This window comes from Ciona intestinalis, chromosome 9 (assembly GCF_000224145.3).
Source record: "Ciona intestinalis chromosome 9, KH, whole genome shotgun sequence".
Taxonomy (NCBI): domain Eukaryota; kingdom Metazoa; phylum Chordata; class Ascidiacea; order Phlebobranchia; family Cionidae; genus Ciona; species Ciona intestinalis.
In genome coordinates, this window is record NC_020174.2 from 1,022,930 (window position 1) to 1,042,428 (window position 19,499).

The 19,499-nt window shown below is 33.8% G+C and overlaps 5 protein-coding genes across 7 annotated transcripts in view; 1 reads left to right on the plus strand and 4 right to left on the minus strand.

The window, feature by feature from the left end:
• Nucleotides 1–848, minus strand: part of LOC100185665 (cilia- and flagella-associated protein 157) — a 5,329-nt gene extending 4,481 nt beyond the window's left edge. Inside the window, exon 1 of the mRNA XM_002123398.3 lies at nucleotides 607–848. Coding sequence (XP_002123434.1) covers nucleotides 607–782 — 176 coding nt within the window. The 5' untranslated portion in view covers nucleotides 783–848. The remainder of the gene's footprint in view (nucleotides 1–606) is intronic.
• A 1,007-nt stretch (nucleotides 849–1,855) lies between these two features.
• Nucleotides 1,856–8,082, plus strand: LOC100183301 (slit homolog 2 protein). 2 transcript variants are annotated; one of them, XM_002123459.5, is made up of 7 exons: nucleotides 1,856–1,983; nucleotides 2,289–2,371; nucleotides 5,718–5,855; nucleotides 6,400–6,558; nucleotides 6,667–6,763; nucleotides 7,264–7,402; nucleotides 7,714–8,082. In XM_002123459.5, the coding sequence occupies exons 2-7, from the start codon at nucleotides 2,359–2,361 to the stop codon at nucleotides 7,741–7,743; spliced, it is 576 nt and encodes a 191-aa protein (XP_002123495.1). In that variant the 5' UTR covers nucleotides 1,856–1,983; nucleotides 2,289–2,358; the 3' UTR covers nucleotides 7,744–8,082. The 2 variants fall into 2 exon arrangements, with proteins under 2 accessions (XP_002123495.1, XP_009859553.1); XM_009861251.3 differs by having other exon boundaries at nucleotides 1,857–1,983; nucleotides 7,264–7,461.
• Nucleotides 8,083–8,618: 536 nt separating this feature from the next.
• LOC100180838 (zinc finger CCHC domain-containing protein 4) lies at nucleotides 8,619–13,586 on the minus strand. 2 transcript variants are annotated; one of them, XM_002124122.5, is made up of 10 exons: nucleotides 13,425–13,586; nucleotides 12,641–12,759; nucleotides 12,347–12,445; nucleotides 11,983–12,108; nucleotides 11,473–11,631; nucleotides 10,992–11,166; nucleotides 10,388–10,646; nucleotides 9,900–9,975; nucleotides 9,470–9,521; nucleotides 8,619–9,168 (listed from the first exon to the last, which is right to left on the minus strand). In XM_002124122.5, the coding sequence occupies exons 1-10, from the start codon at nucleotides 13,543–13,545 to the stop codon at nucleotides 8,711–8,713; spliced, it is 1,644 nt and encodes a 547-aa protein (XP_002124158.1). In that variant the 5' UTR covers nucleotides 13,546–13,586; the 3' UTR covers nucleotides 8,619–8,710. The 2 variants fall into 2 exon arrangements, with proteins under 2 accessions (XP_002124158.1, XP_026691700.1); XM_026835899.1 differs by lacking the exon at nucleotides 12,347–12,445 and having other exon boundaries at nucleotides 13,425–13,584.
• LOC100178474 (methyltransferase-like protein 23) lies at nucleotides 13,581–15,198 on the minus strand. Its single transcript, XM_002124187.4, has 2 exons — nucleotides 14,681–15,198; nucleotides 13,581–14,436 (listed from the first exon to the last, which is right to left on the minus strand). The coding sequence occupies exons 1-2, from the start codon at nucleotides 14,998–15,000 to the stop codon at nucleotides 13,896–13,898; spliced, it is 861 nt and encodes a 286-aa protein (XP_002124223.1). The 5' UTR covers nucleotides 15,001–15,198; the 3' UTR covers nucleotides 13,581–13,895.
• A 392-nt stretch (nucleotides 15,199–15,590) lies between these two features.
• On the minus strand, nucleotides 15,591–18,066 carry LOC100176162. The gene is made up of 2 exons (XM_002124406.4): nucleotides 17,938–18,066; nucleotides 15,591–16,601 (listed from the first exon to the last, which is right to left on the minus strand). The coding sequence occupies exons 1-2, from the start codon at nucleotides 17,956–17,958 to the stop codon at nucleotides 16,023–16,025; spliced, it is 600 nt and encodes a 199-aa protein (XP_002124442.1). The 5' UTR covers nucleotides 17,959–18,066; the 3' UTR covers nucleotides 15,591–16,022.
• Between the last annotated feature and the right edge of the window lie 1,433 nt (nucleotides 18,067–19,499).

Genomic DNA, 19,499 nt, shown 5'->3' on the forward strand with positions numbered 1-19,499 from the left:
TTAGAGGTACGGGTTAAACGTAGGGGTAGGGTTGGGTTAAGGGTTAGGACTTGGGGTTTTCCCTAACATAAAACAGTGCGAAAAACACGATTATAACATGCTGTAACGTACGTAATATGTCACTACTGTGACGTAACATATCGCTATTGTGACGTAATAAATCGTTAACCTTACGCAAGTCAGGCGAATTACGGTGACGCAGCACGTTTTCGCGCATTTTCAAAGTTAATTTTCGACACGAACGCCCGAGTTTTTTCAAAAAAAAATTATACAGCGGGTATCAGGGAGACGTAAAGTACATTTTGAGACCAAAATTTTCACTGGTCACCAGCGACAGGATTACCAATACGGTGACGCAGCACGATTTCGCGCACTTTCAAAGTTAATTTTCGACACGAACGCCCGAGTTTTTTCAAAAAAAAATTATACAATGAGTATCAGTGAGACCTAAGGAACATTTTGAAACCAAAATTTCAGGTGGCCACCAGCTAAAGGATTACCCCGCCAACATTTTCAAGCACCACTACTAGTATTTTAAAACAAAGATTCACACAGCAGTTAGGATTTTACATATTTTATCTTAACAACAAATTCCACGCAACTTACCTTGAAAGTCGTTGCTCCAAATCCTTGACTTGAATCAGGAAAAATTCTTTGCTTAGTTCGTTTAATTCTTGACTTCCTTTTCCAGTTTTCTCCCCAGAAACCGAACCCCCGTCGTCTTTCGCGCTCTTTTTACCTCCTTTCTTCCCCTTCTTGCCCCCTTTTTTCTTGGGTGGCATTTTTACCTGATATGCTCTATTCTATCAATAAAATAGAACAAAATTCATTCGCTAAATACAAAAAAGGCTAAAATTGAGACGAAAAACAAAACAAATAAATAAAATTCTGAATTCGCGTTGTAACCATGGCAACTTTAAAGTGCAACAGCGCCAGTTAACGGCACAGATTTATTTCAATAACCGGGGACTATACGTATGCAAATACCTGTACCGCGTAAATGTATGGCATATTCTTGTAAAAATATAGGTAAATGAAATAATTTATTAACTTTAACAAACCTCTTTGTTAATAATCGTGCTGATAATTTATGTTTTCTCACGTATGTTACCTTTAAAATCCAAACTCTGATTCCTGAACATACTAGCTGTTTATCGCTAGAGTAAAATAATAACCAGGACTCCGTTAAGGACAAGCATCTTCCCAAAGCGCATTGATATCTCTCAAACTAGGTCAAGTTACTTTCTTAATTACAAACCATATAACTTTTATCTTTCTTTAAGTGCAATAATACAGATCATACGATGGGTTAAGTTATAGATAATACATATATAGATAGTAGGATGGGGGAAGATAAGCCACCTTTTCATCCTATTTTTTTGTCTCATTACAAAACAAAACACTCAAAGAATAAGTCGTGTCCTCGCGACTCTCATAGACCGTTGTTAATTGTTTAAACACGATCAGGATATTTGTATATTGTGTGCTAAAAGTGGAAGATGGACACATTTTAACTGTATTTTCTCGACCTGTTTGTTAGTAAACATAGAACATTCAAACAATTTTATCTTAGTTTTGTGTATTACCGTCAAATAGTATTGAGAAAAGCTTTGCCATCACATCGTATACTGGGTGCTGGGAAAATGGGTGTTGAATATTCGCGAACCGAACGCGTGCAAATCAGTTTGGCAAGATTATCGTCTGTCAAAAATATTACCTAAACCTCTAATTATCTTGTCGTTTTTCACCTTTATTATTTACAATGAAGAGAGAGTGCACGCGCGCTTTGGAGATTGTGACGTCACAGTTGCAGATTCTTGGTATAAAAAGAGACGTCGTAAGATTGGACAACCAGTTGCGTGAGACGTCGAATATAGGAAGATAATTTGAATATAACGAGAACAGTCGCAAATTTCGATTTAATTCTTGCACGCTGTGAATCGTTGGGCGCAAAGTTGAAAACAACATTTTCGATCGTTATAGGTTTTTATTTTTACGGTTTTCATTACTAATAAGGTTTAATAATTGGCGTTTGGATATTTAACAAAAGTCAAAGCCGTGTATATCCTTATTAACGGCAGTTTTGTATGCACAGAAATTTTAAGTTAACTGGAAAAAATATAATTGCTTATTATAGCATGGTATAAAAGCAGCGATCTCCTACTTTTTGAATAAATCTATATGTTATGAACCGGTGGTAAAATGTGGCATGAGATGATTAAGTAAAAAGTTACAAGTCACAATTGCAAAAATTTGTTTATAATACTTAACATACTTTTATTTTGCAGACCTAAAATTATCCTTGTGAATTTGATTTTTGCTGGTTCTCTTTAGAAAACATATCTTCACACCCTTATAATGAATAAAACAAGTAAGTGAATTTAAGACATAAATTGTCGTGAAAAATATTAATATTCAAAATATTTTTATGCCCTTTAATTAACTATACCCCAAATACTGAGATTTTTTAATATTGCTCTGCACGCCTGTGTTACTACCATCCTTACGTTTGGAGATATTTTTATCCAAAAAATGCGGCGGAATTTAATGCAATCGTACAAGTTCTTGCCGCATGTTTAATACAGGATAAGCTTGTAGGATCAAAGTAATCTTTTTCTTATATTTCTTACATAACCGAATTAAAGTTGAAACAGCCTCGCCCTGAAGCGCATCGTTGTTTTAAACGACCATTTTAATTTCGCGCAAATTAAACAATGTTTACGGGTGTTATTTTCATTTTTGCATTTTTTCAACTTTGTTAGCTTGTCATTTTTTAAACGCATTTTTTTTAATAAATGATTTTTTTTTGTTATTAGTATATGGGTATAGGTTGGTGTAAGATGGCCCATATTTTTTTCATTGTTGTACTTGCTATAAAACAAAAAATATTTGCCACACGACTCTAAAAGAGCGTTTTGATTTGGTAAAAACTTGATTTGGAAATATGAAAAATTATGTGCCAACGGTATAACCATTTTACCCACGTTATATGTATGGTAAAATGTTTAAAAACTTTTAAGGTTTCCAAAAATTCTTTTAAAAAGTTTTTCTAAAAATCTTTTATGGAACGTGTATTACCAACTTTCTCTAAGTATTCGTCCCACGCTTTGCGCGTAACGCTACGTCATAATTCCACCAGCATTGTGACATTTCATGTCTACGTGACGTGCGTCGAAGAGGAGTGGCAATTGTGACGTAACAATGCTACTTACCGCAGTTCACGTTAGTGAACGACACGAAAACAAAAAGGAATTAAACAAAAGACTGTTACGTGTCTAAAATTAGAAGGACGCAATGCAGCGTTGTATTTCTGTCAATGCCACTCTTTATTTTAATTACCAATTACAATCATTTAGTTGAAAGAACAAATTATACGCCCTTTTAAAAGCGGCGCTCTTAAAGGTCGATTGGCGCCAATTTTTTTTTACTTTTTTTAAGCCTAACGTTTATAACTCTGAAAAGTTTAATTGTATATGGGTACAATGTTAATGCTACTCGTAAAATCAAAAACACACTAAAGAAATACCTTGCAATAATATAAATTACCAAACGTTATACCAAACGATAGGTAGTTTGATACTTAATGCTGCTTCATCCAGGGTTACATGTTTTTCTCCAAGAAATGTAACGACAATTGCTTCAACTGCGTGGTAGCCTTTTGGGTTGTCGAATTGTTAGCGTTTTTTTTTTCAATACTATAATTAAGATACATTGGATTGTACAAACGTTCTCGCATTCTAATAGATTCCTGATGTTAACTTTTGGCTGAACATTTCTATGTAACGAAATTTGTTGTGGAAGAATGTTTTTAAAACACAAAAAAAAAACGGTAGAAAGGTATTTTTTGATCGTTTTTTTTTTGAATTTTTTCACTAAGCCTTTGTCATTAAAAAATCACCTGGAATTAATTTGACTATTTTACCGCTATACACATGCCGCAACATTATTTGTCACGTTTTTTTATTGCAAAGCGTCAGACGTAAAGTAAATATGCAACTTATAAAAACAACGTTGTGGTAAATGTCAATCTTATAAATCTGGGGATTTTTTATATTAAAAAGTTTAAAAAATTCCGACTTGAATTCCGGAAACATTTTATCCACGTTTCCTTTTTTTCTGGGTTTTCCGCGGCTTCCGTCGTTTCTGACCAAATTGTCGTCAGCGCTACCGATCGGTCTTCAGCGGTGAGGTTCCCACGGTACGACAGCACGTTTGACACTTCGGTGCTCCGAGAAAATTTCCGCCGCGTTTTTGATCCTAATGTCCGCAGAAAATAAACACCGAGGTCCCAGATCGATCCCGACGATTAGACCATGTATGATCACTGCTTTAGTAATCCCCGATTTCTCGCCGGATTATGCTGTTTATACGCAGTGTAACAAAATTACCGCGAAATTACAGTGTTTACCGATGAAACCAACACACCGGGTACTTACTTAAAGTGGAAAGTCCCAAAATAATTCGTGTCTCCGCGAAATATTTTGCAATGGTTCCCGCCATCTGTGCCCTGGGGCTGGTTTGACCTTTTCTATTTCTAGCAATGTAAATGCCGCTTAAACAGCAGAGATGTCACTATTTGACCACACGCATGCTAATGCACACGTTGCGGCTATAATGAGAATTACACAACATACGATAAACAATTCGTTAAACACCCATTGTACGCACCCATAATGTATAGCACTATGGGGTAAGATGGACACGGTTAACACATAATATCCCATATTTCCCAAACGTGCTGTTTTTAACAATTAACAACGCTTTTTTAGAGTCGTAAAGATACAGTTATAAAGTTATGTGAATTCTATGTTTACTACCAAATTGGACGATAAAATATAATGAAAACATGAACCATCTTACCCAAACCTACTATAACTATATAGTAGAGTGGGGGAAATTGTCCCACATTACCCTGTGACCCACTTTACCCCACCCTTCTAAGTAACACCTTTTAATTAATACACACTTTACGTGACCTACATATAAAATATGAACTATTTTAGTTGCTAGAATATTTTATTTTTGAGATTTTTTTATATCATTTATGAGAAAGAGTCATATTTTGGTCATATTTTGTCCTCCAGTTATAGCGTCGCCGTGTCATTGGAACTCTAAACCCTTAAATACGCGTGCGGTTGGAAATAAACAGCACATTCGGTTAATAACACCAAAGTCGTGACCGTTTAAAGGAATAGGGCATACAAGATTTCAAATAACGGAAAATTCCGTATTTGTCAGAACGCTAAAAACGTATTGCAAAATAAAACATCTTCCTCAAAAGACGTTACCTATAAATAGGGGATAAAACGTCACAGAAGACCTGTCACTTGTGACGTCATAATTACTCATAGTTATACGATAGACGCTAATAGTAGTTTACCGATAACATATCTGTTTGTCGAACATTCTTATTCTTGTTATTAAAAACTGATTTTTACCCAATTATTTTGTCTTTTTGTATATTTAAAGTCATTTGGTTTTCATATAGGCGGGTGGCGGAAAGATAGAACACATTTTCGTTTAGTTTTCACTTTTCATTTGGTAGTGAACAAAGAACATTCAATGAATTATAAAACCGTATCTTCACGACTTTCACAGACCGTTGTTAATTGTTTAAACACGATCAGGCTATTTGGATATTATGTGCTAAAGGTGTCCCATCTTTTCCCACCCTATTATATATTTTAAACAACACATCTAAAATAAATATTTTTTAGTGTTTTACGCAGCCGTCTTCATTCTTTGTTTGTCAAGTATGTGTAGCGCCACCCAGTGCCACAGTGATGGAGATTGTCGATTCAGTGGTCGATGTATCAGAGGGGAATGCACATGTATGATGAACTGTATAGCATCAGGTATATTGGCATTTATTTATCTTGAACTTGAAAGGGTTAAGTCCTTTGACATATATAGTGGGGTGGGGAAGATGGAACAACATTTAATTCTACTTTCTAGTCCCAATTGGTAGTAAACAAAGAATATTCGAAGAATTATAAAACTTTATCATAACGACTCCCGTAGACCGTTGTTAATTGTTTAAAACACGATCAGAATATTTTGATATTATGTGCTAAAAGTGTCCCGTTTTTTCACCCATTATAATATTTATTCAAATACAATAGCCAAAATATGTTTTGTATTTTTTGGAATAACATTAGGTTTTAATGATGTCGGTAGTCAAATTAAAGTATTTAAAATATCTTTATTAGACTTTTCCTGGCATTGATTCATAAACCACTTGGCCGATTTCTATTTTCCTTGATTTCATACCATTGTATTTGGTGACGTCATTTTTGTGACGTCAACCTATATTTTTTTAACCTAATTTGTAAAACTTTTAAAAATAGATTTGATTCAAACCCGAATACCCGACAATTTTTATTAATTATGACGTCACAGGCGTCATGTTATTATGCGGTGAAGATGGCCATTATTACGTCAACTATTGTTTCATTACAATGCGATCTTGTGAGTCACAATCCGAGATCAAAGTTCACGCAGTGGGTCAAAGTTCACATTGCTCGCCTCAGGGGTCACCGTTTGCAGCGCTGTTGCCAGGTAAAATTATTTCTTCAAAATACAAAGTTAAAAGACCTTTTTATGTCAGAATATGTTTTAATACTTTTAAAAATTAAAAGTAAACTAATTTTTATTTTTTCCTTATAGAAAACAGAATTCCCGGATATGACGTATGTGGCATGGAAGATAATCATTGCCACAACTTTGGGATTTGTTTGAAAAATATCCAACAACGAATTTGTTTGTAAGTTTATTGCAAAATTGTAATATGATTTTAAATCTCTAAAAATTTGAAACGACTTTGTCGTTTTTCGACGATATTGTTTTTAATGAGTCAACTCTGACTTACATAGCAATATAGCGACCCCCTGGTGTGTCTTGTTGGACCTCACCCATATAATAGACCTCACCTATATATTTTTTTTTAGGAATAGTTAAATAATGGCAGTACAGTAACTATTTTATCAGCTACACAAAAAAACTTTTTTTTTTAAACTTTAGTTTCTATTTTCTTCAATATGATTTAAATTGTTTTGTTCGTTTTGGACTTTTGATCGTTCGCCCGAAACATTTTTAGCATTGATTGATAAACATTATAATATCTGCACCACATATTTCTCTTTAATAATAAGAAACTAAAAAAATGGAAACTTCATTTAAAAATAAAATAAACAAACAAAAATGGTTAAAATTAGTTCAAAATTATTTATAATTATCTAATTTTAACAACTTGTTTTTATCCAGATGTCCACGTCATTACCATGGCAACCGATGTCAATACAGGAACGCCCCATTGAACAATATCGACTACGCGTTGTCGCGATCGAACGCAATAATCGGAAATCCTACGTCACAAGTCCATGGCTCTCCTGCCATTGTTCTGGTACTGTGCGTCATATCCGGTCTATTTACCTCCATTGTGACATCAGCTGTGTGTTACAGGTGACTATGACGTCACACTAACCCACCAAAATTAACCCCTTAACCCCAAATCTCATCCCTAACACGAATTCAGTTACACGCATGGTTAAGTTAGCGCTCCAGCCTCTAGCCCAGAGGTTAGGGGCTCGAGGTTTAATGCTGCTACTGTTGTAAGCGTGTATTATGTTACATTCATTCGTGCATGACTAACTTTATTTTCACGAAATTTGTGACGTCACAAAAGCCATCTTTCTCACAAACTTTTTCTTTCAGAATTCGCGCTCGGGATATGAAACGTCATAAAGACAATATAATACGTCATAAAGAAAGTAATTTGAATCTGGAAAACTATTCGAAAAAAGCAGCAAGCGTTTCTGAAAAAGAAACTTTAACAAATAGACTGGACATTATCTTAGTTTGAAACAAAAACAGTTTTTCCGAAAAAATCAACAAAAGCTGCGGAAAAGTGCTAAAAATTTTTATTTGAAGAGTTAAAATGCACTGTGATGGGACAAAAGATACAGAACCGACAATTTCTCTATGCAATCGACTCTTCTTATGCGCCATAATTGGGATTTTATTTCACTAGTTGTGATTTGTGCGTTTGAATAAAATATTTAAAAATAAACGGGATTTGTGTTTTTTGTTTTGTCCATGTTTTCTTCATGTTGAATAATGACAGTACAGTACTGACTATTTTATTAGCTGCAAAAAAAGTTTTTTAACTTTAGTTTTTTTATTTTACTTAATATGACTAAAATTGTTTTGTTTGTCTTGGACTTTTGATAGTTCGCCCTAAACATTTTTAGCATTGATTGATAAACATCATAATATCTGCACCACATATTTCTCGAATCAACATAACAAAAAAAGGTTGAAAAAAGTTGAAAAACTGTATTTAAAAAACCTGGTGTGAAAAAAAAAATCTGGGTAAAATATGAACAAAATAACTGATAATAAATGGACAGAAAATTGGCATTGAGATATTTCGTCCCATTAGACATTTTTTGGATAGGAATTGTTTACCTGTCTGAAACAATATTTCCTATTTGCGGAAATGATTGTTGAAAATTATTGCTGTGTGAGAGTTTTTTGATTATTTTAATTTTTTAAAAGTTTACTTTCGATATAATTTTGGGAAATAATTTGTGGTTCGGGAAACCAAAGCAAACAGACACTGACAGCAAAATATTTTATTTGTTTGAGTCATTCTGGTGGTACAGTACAATCATATTATAGCCAAATATTGGAGACAAATAATGGAAATGCGTTAGGAATTAGTGGTTGGGGGGTTAGCAGATGATAAAATAGAGGTTTTCTGTACCAACAGTATAACTTTTCTTTTATGATGAGATGGATTAGAAAAGAAAGATTTTCGTTTCCTAGATTTAAATTTTAATAACTTGTTCTTTTCTGTGGATGAGTTTTTTCTGTCCGTGGAATATTGCTTGAAGATAATTTGTTGGTTTGTGTTTGTTGGTAAATTTTCCCCGCATATTTTTCCTGTACGTGAATTTCTTATTGTCAATTTTTCTTCACAACTTTTAACTGTTGTTAAATTTGGTGACTTAGTTAATGACACTTCGGTTTTTTGATGATTCAGCAACAACGGACAATCTTTACGTTTGTGTGTGGCTTCCCCACATGAGTGACAACCGTCACTGGTATGGGGGTTGCAAGAATGAAGTGGTGGTTGACACCGGTCGCATGTCTTGCAATGTTTACGACCTGTACGGGTAAAAAGAAGTTAAAAAGTTATAACTTTCGGCAACATTTTAAAAAAAAAAAATTAATTAATTAACAACTAAATATAAGGTTAATGGTATTTGTTTTTCAATAATTGGTAATACATACAATGCCAAATGTTTTTTTAAAAACTGAAAAATATATTGTGCATAAGGTTTTTTGGCAACCAATTTAAAACACCGTTGTTAAGGTTCATTCAATTACCTTTGAATCACTTTACATTACAGCTACAGTTTATACCAATGGACTATGTAAGTTATTATATTGATACTATTATTCTTACCTGGTTTGACACATATTTGACAAATATTGCAATGTCTGTAAGTTCTACCATCCTGAAAAATAATAAATAAAATTAACAAGAAATAACAATGTTATAACTTGTTATAACTTAAAACTTGTGACAGAAAATGTGGATTTTCCACTTTTAAATATTAAATTTAAACTATGCAATGGTCTTATTTTTATAAATAGTTGATGCGTCTTCCTTTTATTACTTAAGGTTTCATCTACAGTGAGTTTATAGGATGGCATTAGGTAAAAGATATGTCATAAAACAAATGCCAACTTAGAAGTAGATACATATATTATATATAATAATTAGGGGATTAATTTAGGGGACTTGAGGTCCCGTTTAGATGAATTTAAAGTCCTACACCAGGGACCCCTAAGCCAAAGTTATCCAATACCACAGTAATATATTAATAACAAACCTTGGAAGGGCAGTCATTACAAAGCTTACAATGTAGATTATCCTTGGCTACAAATCGTTGGCAAAGTTCACAAAACCTATAAATAAAATAGTTTTGGTAAAATTTTTAAACCAAACAGTTTGACTTTGTTTAAATAAGTTGCACGGCAAAATGCCAGAACCAGGGTTTTCATGAACTTTACAAAGCATTTCCTAAATGAGCACAGATTTTTTAGGGTGATTTTGAGGTTGCAGTTATATTACATATTAATTAGGTATTCTGGAATATTATCTACACTAAAACTAGAATTCCGAATTGTTTTTATTTGTTGGGTGACATCCATTTTAAGGAAAAAATATTTCTAAGTTACAAATACTGAGATATAATGATGTTATAAAACGGAATACTGGATCACACATTAGGGTTCAAATATAGAATTCTGTATTGTTCCGTACCTTATCAATTAGGATTTAACTCTAAATGTCTGATAAACAAGGTTAAAATCTTACCTGTAATCAGGACTTGGTAGTCTAACAGTTTTGTTCTTAATATTGGTGAATATTCTAACAGGGGACATGTATCTTCCGTGTTTGGCTTCTTTAAACTTGCGATGGTTTTCATAATCAACGCGATAATCCAACATTGTAAGTTGAAGTTGATTTTTGATTCTTTTCTCCATAAAATATGGAAACAGCCACAAAGTTGTCAGAAGTTGAGTTGAATTTTGACCAAACAAACTGAACGCAAATCTTGAAATCCATTTTAAACCTGAATTTTTAAAAATAGTATCATTTCTATACTGGTAAAGTCCTGTAGGAGGCACACCATGGGACCTGGGATTTAGGTCAAAGATGTCACACAGAGTCCAACTCTAAAGACATGCTGCATTGACAGTGTCTATAAAAGCTTTACTGTACACTACAAACTATAAAGAAAAAAAAAATTTCACAACTGTCACATTCTAGATTTTACTATATTTAAATTCCAAAATGTTTTTTTTCCAAGATTTTTTTTAGGAAAAATCCTTCCCTCTTCGTTCTATGTAATACGGATGCTTACCACAAATCACCTTTGACCCGCACTGACACATTACAAACACACAACCGGACTCACTTTCACAAACACAGTCCACGAGCCCACCAAAAGGTGGGTCAACAACAACAACAATATTCCTCGGGTGCTCGGCAGATTTTAAAAACTTTTTAAACGACAACTTCGAAGTTGGATTAAAGAAGTGACGGTTAAACATGTTGAAACGACAAAACTGCTCATTTGACCAAAACATTTTCTGCAATGAATAAACAATTTTAATAATTTGGTTTTAGTATATTGTTTCCTTTTGTAGAATACTTTCGTTGTAAGTTTAGTAAATTTTTTACAATGTTTGCAAATTGTTGCAAAAAAATATGAATAAAATCTGCTATGATTTAAAACTGTTTACAAATTTTGAAGGAAAATTTGTTTTATATTTTCGTATTACTTTAAAGAGCTGTGCTGCTTATATAGCTCTAGGATGTCCAGGTTTTCAAAAGGGGCTGATTATAGTTATACAGAACAACAATTACAACTAAAATAACAAATTGTAAAATCTTACATATCTATTATCAATATCTAACAAGATGCTTGAAATATTGGAGGTGGATTGAATATATTCATGCAGGCGTGGCATGCCAATACATATAACATGGGTAATACTGTGGTCTATGACAACATTGTACAAGAACCTTGTGCTCTTCTCACTTAGGAAGTATTGCTGAAATGCAAGGAGTTAGTTAGTAATTAGTTATATGGGTGAATACATATATAACTTATTTATCTTTGCCTAATTTGGCAATGACAGTCATAATAACATTTTACACCACACACATGGTAAACTCATACACCTTATACTCACTGTTAATAACATGGGTGTCTTCTTATATATATACAATGCAGTCATACACTATAGTATGCATCTTTTATTTAAAAAGAGACTGACGAAGACATTTAGTTGAACTATATGTTTCTTATATTATACAATTAGTTGGACTTGAATTTATGTTAAGAACTTGTAGCACCAGGTTCCATCATACACCACATAATATTTAGCCTTAGTTTTACTTACTGCACAAGTTTTATTGTTTTCCAAAGCAGAAAGAAACAAAGTAGAAGGCTTTTTGAGGTCGTCCTCGCTAATATTTCTAACTACTTTGTGTTGTTTATGTTTTGGAGATTTTCCATCAGGTATAAACTATGGAGAAACACGTAGTAGACATTGATATTTTTTCACATTATGGGACCATGCAGAAGCTTTATATACCTCATGCTCACTATCAAGCTGCTGCTTGTTATTTAAAAAACACTTTACAACTGTTAGTTAATACAATGCATATATATAAACAAAAAAGTTATTTTTAGAAATATTTTTTTTAACTTTTTAAACATATATATCAATTTTTCATTGAACAGTGATCGAAGCATCCACTTACACACTGACAAGTGAAACAAAATGTTTTTGACTTAAAAACGGGATGGGAATCTTCATAACTTTCCACAGGAGTGTATGAACTTTTGTTGAATCCCTTCTTCTGTATTTCCATAAAATAAAACATTTCATATCATACTTCTGTATTGTGTGTAATAGATTTTTAGTGTATTGCTGGCAATTTAGGAAAACCATAGCAATAGGGGCTAGTGGGGAATTTCTAATAAGCGTCTTGCCCAAGGATACATTCGCTACAATAAATACAATGTTTTTCACACTTTAAACCTGAAACACTCACCTTAAATTCTTGTTCTGTGATGTAATAATTACAAGATTTCCTATCACGGTTGGCCGAGCAAGCAAAGTAGCGAGATGTGAGTTCAAACTTCATATATTTCTCGAACAATAACATTGGACCTGGATAGAATGAATTTTAATTTAAGTTTAAAAAAGGTTGTCTTAGTTATTATCAGCCCAACGGAGTGTATTCATACAGCTTGTGCTCAATGTAATAACTTAGCATGGAAGTCCTTTTACATAACATGCACACAAACATGTAACGACTGGTCAATTTCAAACACATGTTTCAGTACACCAGACACACACCGTATATTATTCATACACCTCACGCTTACTGTCCAGTTATAACATTGGTGTCTTCTTATACACCAGGCACAAGTAGTGTATTCATACACCTCATGCACACTGTCGAATTATAACATGGATGTCTTCTTATACACCAGGCACAAGTAGTGTATTCATACACCTCATGCACACTGTCGAATCATAACATTAATGTCTTCTTATACACAAGGCACAAGTAGTGTATTGAGACACCTCATGCTCACTGTCGAATTATAACATGGGTGTCTTCTTATACACAAGGCACACATGGTGTATTCATACACCTCATGCTCACTGTCGAGTTATAACATGGGTGTCTTCTTATACACCAGACATGGTGTATTCAGACACCTCATGCTTAATATTTGCTACTCATGTATAAAATGGTGTCTTCACCAGTAAACACAATGACTTTTCTTTAGATAAAACATGCATAGTTATACATATACACAACCAACCATGAGGACAATGTGGAGATGTTTCAAACCAACCCTCGTTGAATCGAACTTCAATTCCACTTCCAGGTAAATGTTTTTCTGTCTTTTGCTTCATAACTACAGATGCTAGTTTTGCTAACATTAAAACATAATATGGATTGTTTAAAACTTACATCATTTTCTAAGGAGGACAAATTATTAAAAAATATATAAATATAGTTTTCACCTATTGACATGGTATAAGTTGGCTTTAACTACAAGAGAGGCAGCGATATGACCATCGGACCATGTGAATATATCGTTGCATTGTTGTAATGTTTACAAATTGCAAAAAAATAATATAATGTATGTAACGGGTGTTCTGTTTCATACACATTGTTACAGCTTCTGAGTTACCACATTAAGTCAAGGACACATACGCCTACAAAAGGTAGCAGCGACAAGCTCACAGCCTTTGGGGTGGGCAGGTTTCGTGCCTGTAAGTACAGCATGTTACTTCAAACTAATCACCAACATTTCAATACAATGATTCCCCGGCATGTTTGACATTGCAATATTAGGAACATCTGCATTGAAAGTATCCAATGATATTTGTTCACATTTTAAATCCCAAAACTCCAGTTCGGCAACAATTGTCCAATTCCTGCTTCTTACTTGATAAGTGAATAAAAACACGGGTTTGTTAAACATTCCTTCCTTGCTGTTTTGTCCTTGTTTCTCATTTTTTTCAATTTCAACAGATTTGCTTTTTAAAAGAAAATATACAGAACTAAGAATGTCGTTAAATAAAGATTTCTCAAAAAAGCAATCTGCTGCAATGACCACATCTGGTAGTGTTGGTTCATTACACCCAGACACCATTTCCACCAGCTTAGATGATACCTGTCCCCATGACAAGCCCATAAAATACACAGGACATTCGTTCACAAACTGTTGTTGTGTCGTTTGCATTGTAGTTGGTGGGTCACTTGTAAGATCTTTAACATTTCCTATTTTGTTAATTTTAAATGATTTCTGAACCACCTGAAAACATCTGCAACAAAATATAGAATTTTCAATATTTTATTTATTGTAGATATACTGTAGCCTATCTTATTTTGATACAGTTGGTTTGAATCAGGTCAAAATGTTACTTTTATTCATGTACGCTGTGACTAAACATGTTTTTGGGGCAAAAAGAGGAATGCAGCCTTTATAGGTATTAACAATAGGGAAAGAATGTATATGTACATATATCTCTAAAAGTTTAATAACTCCTGATATTTCAACCAACTTACCTACTATAGCTCTCCTTGTCTGTCAATGTAACAGACAGAGGTTGTGTGCACATAAGTGCCAAGATGCTCGGTAATGCTGTTCCTGCACCCAACTCAAGGACGTGCTTACCATTAAATATGTGTTTTCTATGGAACCATATATACTGTGCGAGCACAACAGCGCATGGCCAAGTATACGAACCATACTCGGCATCTATTTCTTCAATGGTCGTCACACTTTGAGAAGCAAGAGTTGCGGATTCTGAACTTTTATCCTCATTTGAGATGTCAGAAAATAAAAACGTCTTCTTAGATTCTATACATTGGCTTGTAGACGACATTTCTATTTATTGGGGTTACTATGGCACATGGATTTGATGGATACAACATAGTTTCAGAAATATGCTTTATTAAAGTTCAGTGTTTTTGTCATGGCCAATAAATTAGTCAATAACCCCTATAACTAAAATAATCTTCTAAGAAAACTAGTACACTCGAAAAATGCAAATTTTAAACAGTTATGTTATGTTCATTATTATATTTCTATAAATTTTTAAAATTTTAGGATGCTGATTTAGGTAATCCTTTCATATACCAAATTTACTTTGAAAACTAACTTACTACAGCAGTTTATCTAAAATTGGCTGTTTTTAGATAAAACCCTTATCATGAAATTACATATTGTTTGTGTATTGTATTATGTCAAAGATGTCTAACAAAAATACCATCACTCGTCTCTGAACTGACAGAGTACAAACAATGCCAACTGTCCCTGATTATTACCAGTTTCCTGATGCTTATCATACACATTTTCGAGCATATTAAACTAAAAAATGTTTTGGAATTTTAGAATTTAACATGCTTTCACTCTTCGTAGGGAAAGTCCCAATCTGCCAAGCACCATTCTATAGAAATCAAATAATCAACAACATTTCGTCCCTTAATTTTTTTATCCTTTAACTCGCAACAAATGTGATATACGATGCAATACAAGACACATATGTAAAACGGAAACGGTATAAAACTTCAAAGGCAGATCGTCTTTACAGCGGTACGAACAAATTTTAATTATTAAAACCTGAGTCGGTGTTTAAACAAAGTTTGACTCTGCTAGTTATAGTAGGGTAGGGAATACGTTTTCAATCTATTTTCTGGTCCCATTTGATAGTAACGTAAGAAAGTTCAAGGAATTGAAAATCCGTATCCCCGCGAAACACGGTCAGAATATTTAGATATTATGTGCTAAACGTGTCCCGTCTTTCCCCACCCTACTATACATCATAAATTTGCAGCGTACACATTATACAGTAAAACAACGGAACAAATGCAACAGTAAAATGCAATATAAACAAGAAATAAAATCTTAAAATACAACGCTTTTTTTATACCTTTTAACTGGATAGTCAGGAGCAGAGTCCGTGTTAATATACGAACTCTGGACATGAGTTATTGAGGTTAGAATTACAAATTTATTTTGCTTATCTTTTTCCTCATAAAGAATTAAAAACGATAAAAACCATGCAATAGTTAGCAAGCAATTTAAAATTGCAAGAAATTCAAAATAAATTTCCGCACTTGTGCAACTAGAGGAATACACCGAAACAGTATCAGTATTACCTGTAAAAATTAACAGGACTTCATTATTTCCCATGTTTGTTGTTACAAAATCTAGTTTATCGTTGCTACAATAGCAAGATTGTGACGTCATTTCAAATGTGACGTCACGAACAGCACTGCCACCCCGCGGCAATAAGTTTGAAAACTTTTGAACCGAATAACCGCTGGTCAACGTAGCACACTCTGATTGGTTGTGGGGTGGTACTACTTCTGTGGTTAGTCGTTCAACGTGTCGGTAGGTGGCGCTATGGATGTATCGAGCATTTCGGGCAGCAATGAAAGATGTGATGAAGAAAAACAAAGAAACTCCGAGACTAAAAAAGGCCTGAAATACAAGGTACTAGTTATAACACATTTCCTCTCCCAATTCTGCCCAATAACGACTTACGCTATATCAAAAATCCAAGATAAAAAAGTGAAGTTTAAAAGAACATTTCACAAACATAAAACACCTAAAAGTTGTTCGTAACTTCCATCAAACCAACCTTTGTCTCGAGCCCCAACCCATTTCTTTACTAATGACCCCATTCTGAGGTTTTTTAAAGTTACTTATCTCTCTTGAGTCATAAGCACAGCAGGTGAAAAAATATTAAAAATGCGCCGAAAAGTTGCGATGCAGCCGATGCTTTATATAGTAGGGTGGGCAACCTTCTTTAGCACATCATATCCAAATATCCTGATCGCGTTTCTAGCAATTAGCAACGGTCTATTACTCTATTGGGTATAGTGAGGAAACACTTATATGATTCTATTAATGGTCTTTGTTAACTACTAAATGGGACGAGAAAGTAGAATAAAAAGCTGTCCCTCCATCTCCCACCCTATACATCGTATTTAACTCTTTATTTAAAAATGCAATGGGGCTTTGTTGGTACGAAGCCTATTAACCAAAACCTGTTTAGATTAACGTTTACAAACCCAATATAAAAAGCAAATTAATACAAACGCAACAAATGCCGCGGACCTTTAATAACTACAAGATTTACAATCTTGTATTAAATAAAAGATGATGTTAATATTTTCATTAAACAAGTTGTGTCTTTACCTATATACGTGGTGTCGTGTGCAAACTTTACTTCCTATTTAATTTGAATATGTTTAATTAGCCACCGCCACCAGTCACTGTGAGTTTATTTATATTGTTGCTGTTTCGTTGCCATTTCCCTTTTCTTTCTTATAATTTAATTTATTTGTTTTCGTTATGGTAATGTAAGCGATGATTACAAATTACATTTATTAAACGTTTCATATTTTTTTTCAAAGAAACTGACTTTACTATAAGCTTAAATGAACTTCAAAGCTAATAATAAGGTACATTGGAACTCAATACGGTTGAGTTCATATATATACGCACAATGCTCTACAAGCCATCTGGTTTAGGTATAATCTTGGCCAGCCATTTAGTGTTACTAAGTGACCACACTATATAGTAATGTCCACGTATAGTAGTTTGGGGTAAGATGGTTCATGTTTTGATTCTCTTTTATCGTCTCATTTGGGGGTAAACAAACAATATTAACAAAATATTAGACTTTAACCGCACGATTCTAAAAGAGCGTGGTCAATTGTTCAAAACACGATTAGCAAATATGGGATATTATGCGCTAACTCCACCCATATACGCCACAGCACTATATTTTTAGCTTCCATTAATACTTTACCTTGACGTTACTTTTCCACATTTTGTTCCTCAATTAGGATCCCAATTAAAACGAATCTTTCAGCAAGTTCTTACCGTGGCATTGAAGAAAAACAAAAACTAATATCAAAGCTGTAAAATAACTTTTGTTAAACCAGTCTAAATGCATTCCGTAGCAATGTTTAACAGTCTTTATAAGTAAACTTCAAAACGCTAAACTGCAAAGCTAAATGTATAAACTAACTATTACTTATATATCAGTATAATCGGCAATGGGGTACATAGGAAAACTCTGGCTTAAATCTCGTGTCCTTATGGCATGCCTCGCTACCTCATCCATATAGGTTAAATTACTTGTATACACTATCTATATTTGAACAATTCTAAGCATATTACAACAACATTAGTATGCAGTACCCTACCAATCGCTCTGGGTTTCGCTTTAATCAAACAGTGTACCACAACAAGAGTTTTTACTTCACTGTAAAATGTTTATGATGTCTCATGTTTGTGCGAGAACCTGTGTAAACATTACTGACAGGAGATATCAGTCCCATTCTATATATCAGAACAGTCAAACTAAAGAGACAGTTTGTGATATAAATTTCTTACAACGTATAGTCTTACAACGTATAGTTTCTTACAACGTATAGTGTGTTACCATACAAACTTGAACACTTTCTGTTATGTTTATTTGCGTAATACTCACATAAAATCTCTCTGTCAAATTAAAAGAACAATTTAGCGCTATAAATTAATTCATATACACCTGCTATATCCATTTATCGTTAGGCTATATATGGCCATTGGTCGTCTTATCAAAAGCAAAATCTCGTTTCTAAACCAATCGAGTTTGCCCTTGGTCCCTTTGTGTCTATATTTGTTTTATCGAGTAAGTAGCGCACATATATAGCTTTAACGTCCATACACGCCTTTCTGTATATCCTAAGCATAACATTTTATACTAAACACTGTACAGGTTTCATGCTAAAAACGTCACACCGTCCTGATCAATTATCATTAATTCACCGATACATCACAGATAGAAAAAAAATGACAGAAGCCATTTTACCAAGTAAACTCATAACAAGCCTATATCGCAGCGCTCAAACTTACATGGCTTCATCATCTTCCTATCTATCTGTCATGCAATATGGTCTGTAACAGCCTTTTTATTTCCGCACTTAATGCCGCTGTTCTTAGTGGTTTCAAATTACGTTGCAAACGATTCGAATGCGGCTGTCTGTTGGTTTGGTAAATAAGCATGTATGATGATAGCGTTTATACCTGTAAACCAAACGACCTATTTTCAGTCTAACAGTTAGAAAACACATGTGGCTTTTGGCTTGGCCACCAACGTTTCTACCTTTTGTCTGCCCCAATACACCAAACACGCCTTTATTTCCCGTATTATAATTCCACAATGAATACATTAGCCAGTCATGGTCCACGGATATCATAATATATTAACTCTTTGTTAGCTACCCTTTATCCTGTAACGCTTATTACACTTCCTATCCTTCCTATACTGACTGTTAATGGTTTTAGTTAGTTATAAACCTAGACAGGAACTGTGTTCTGCGT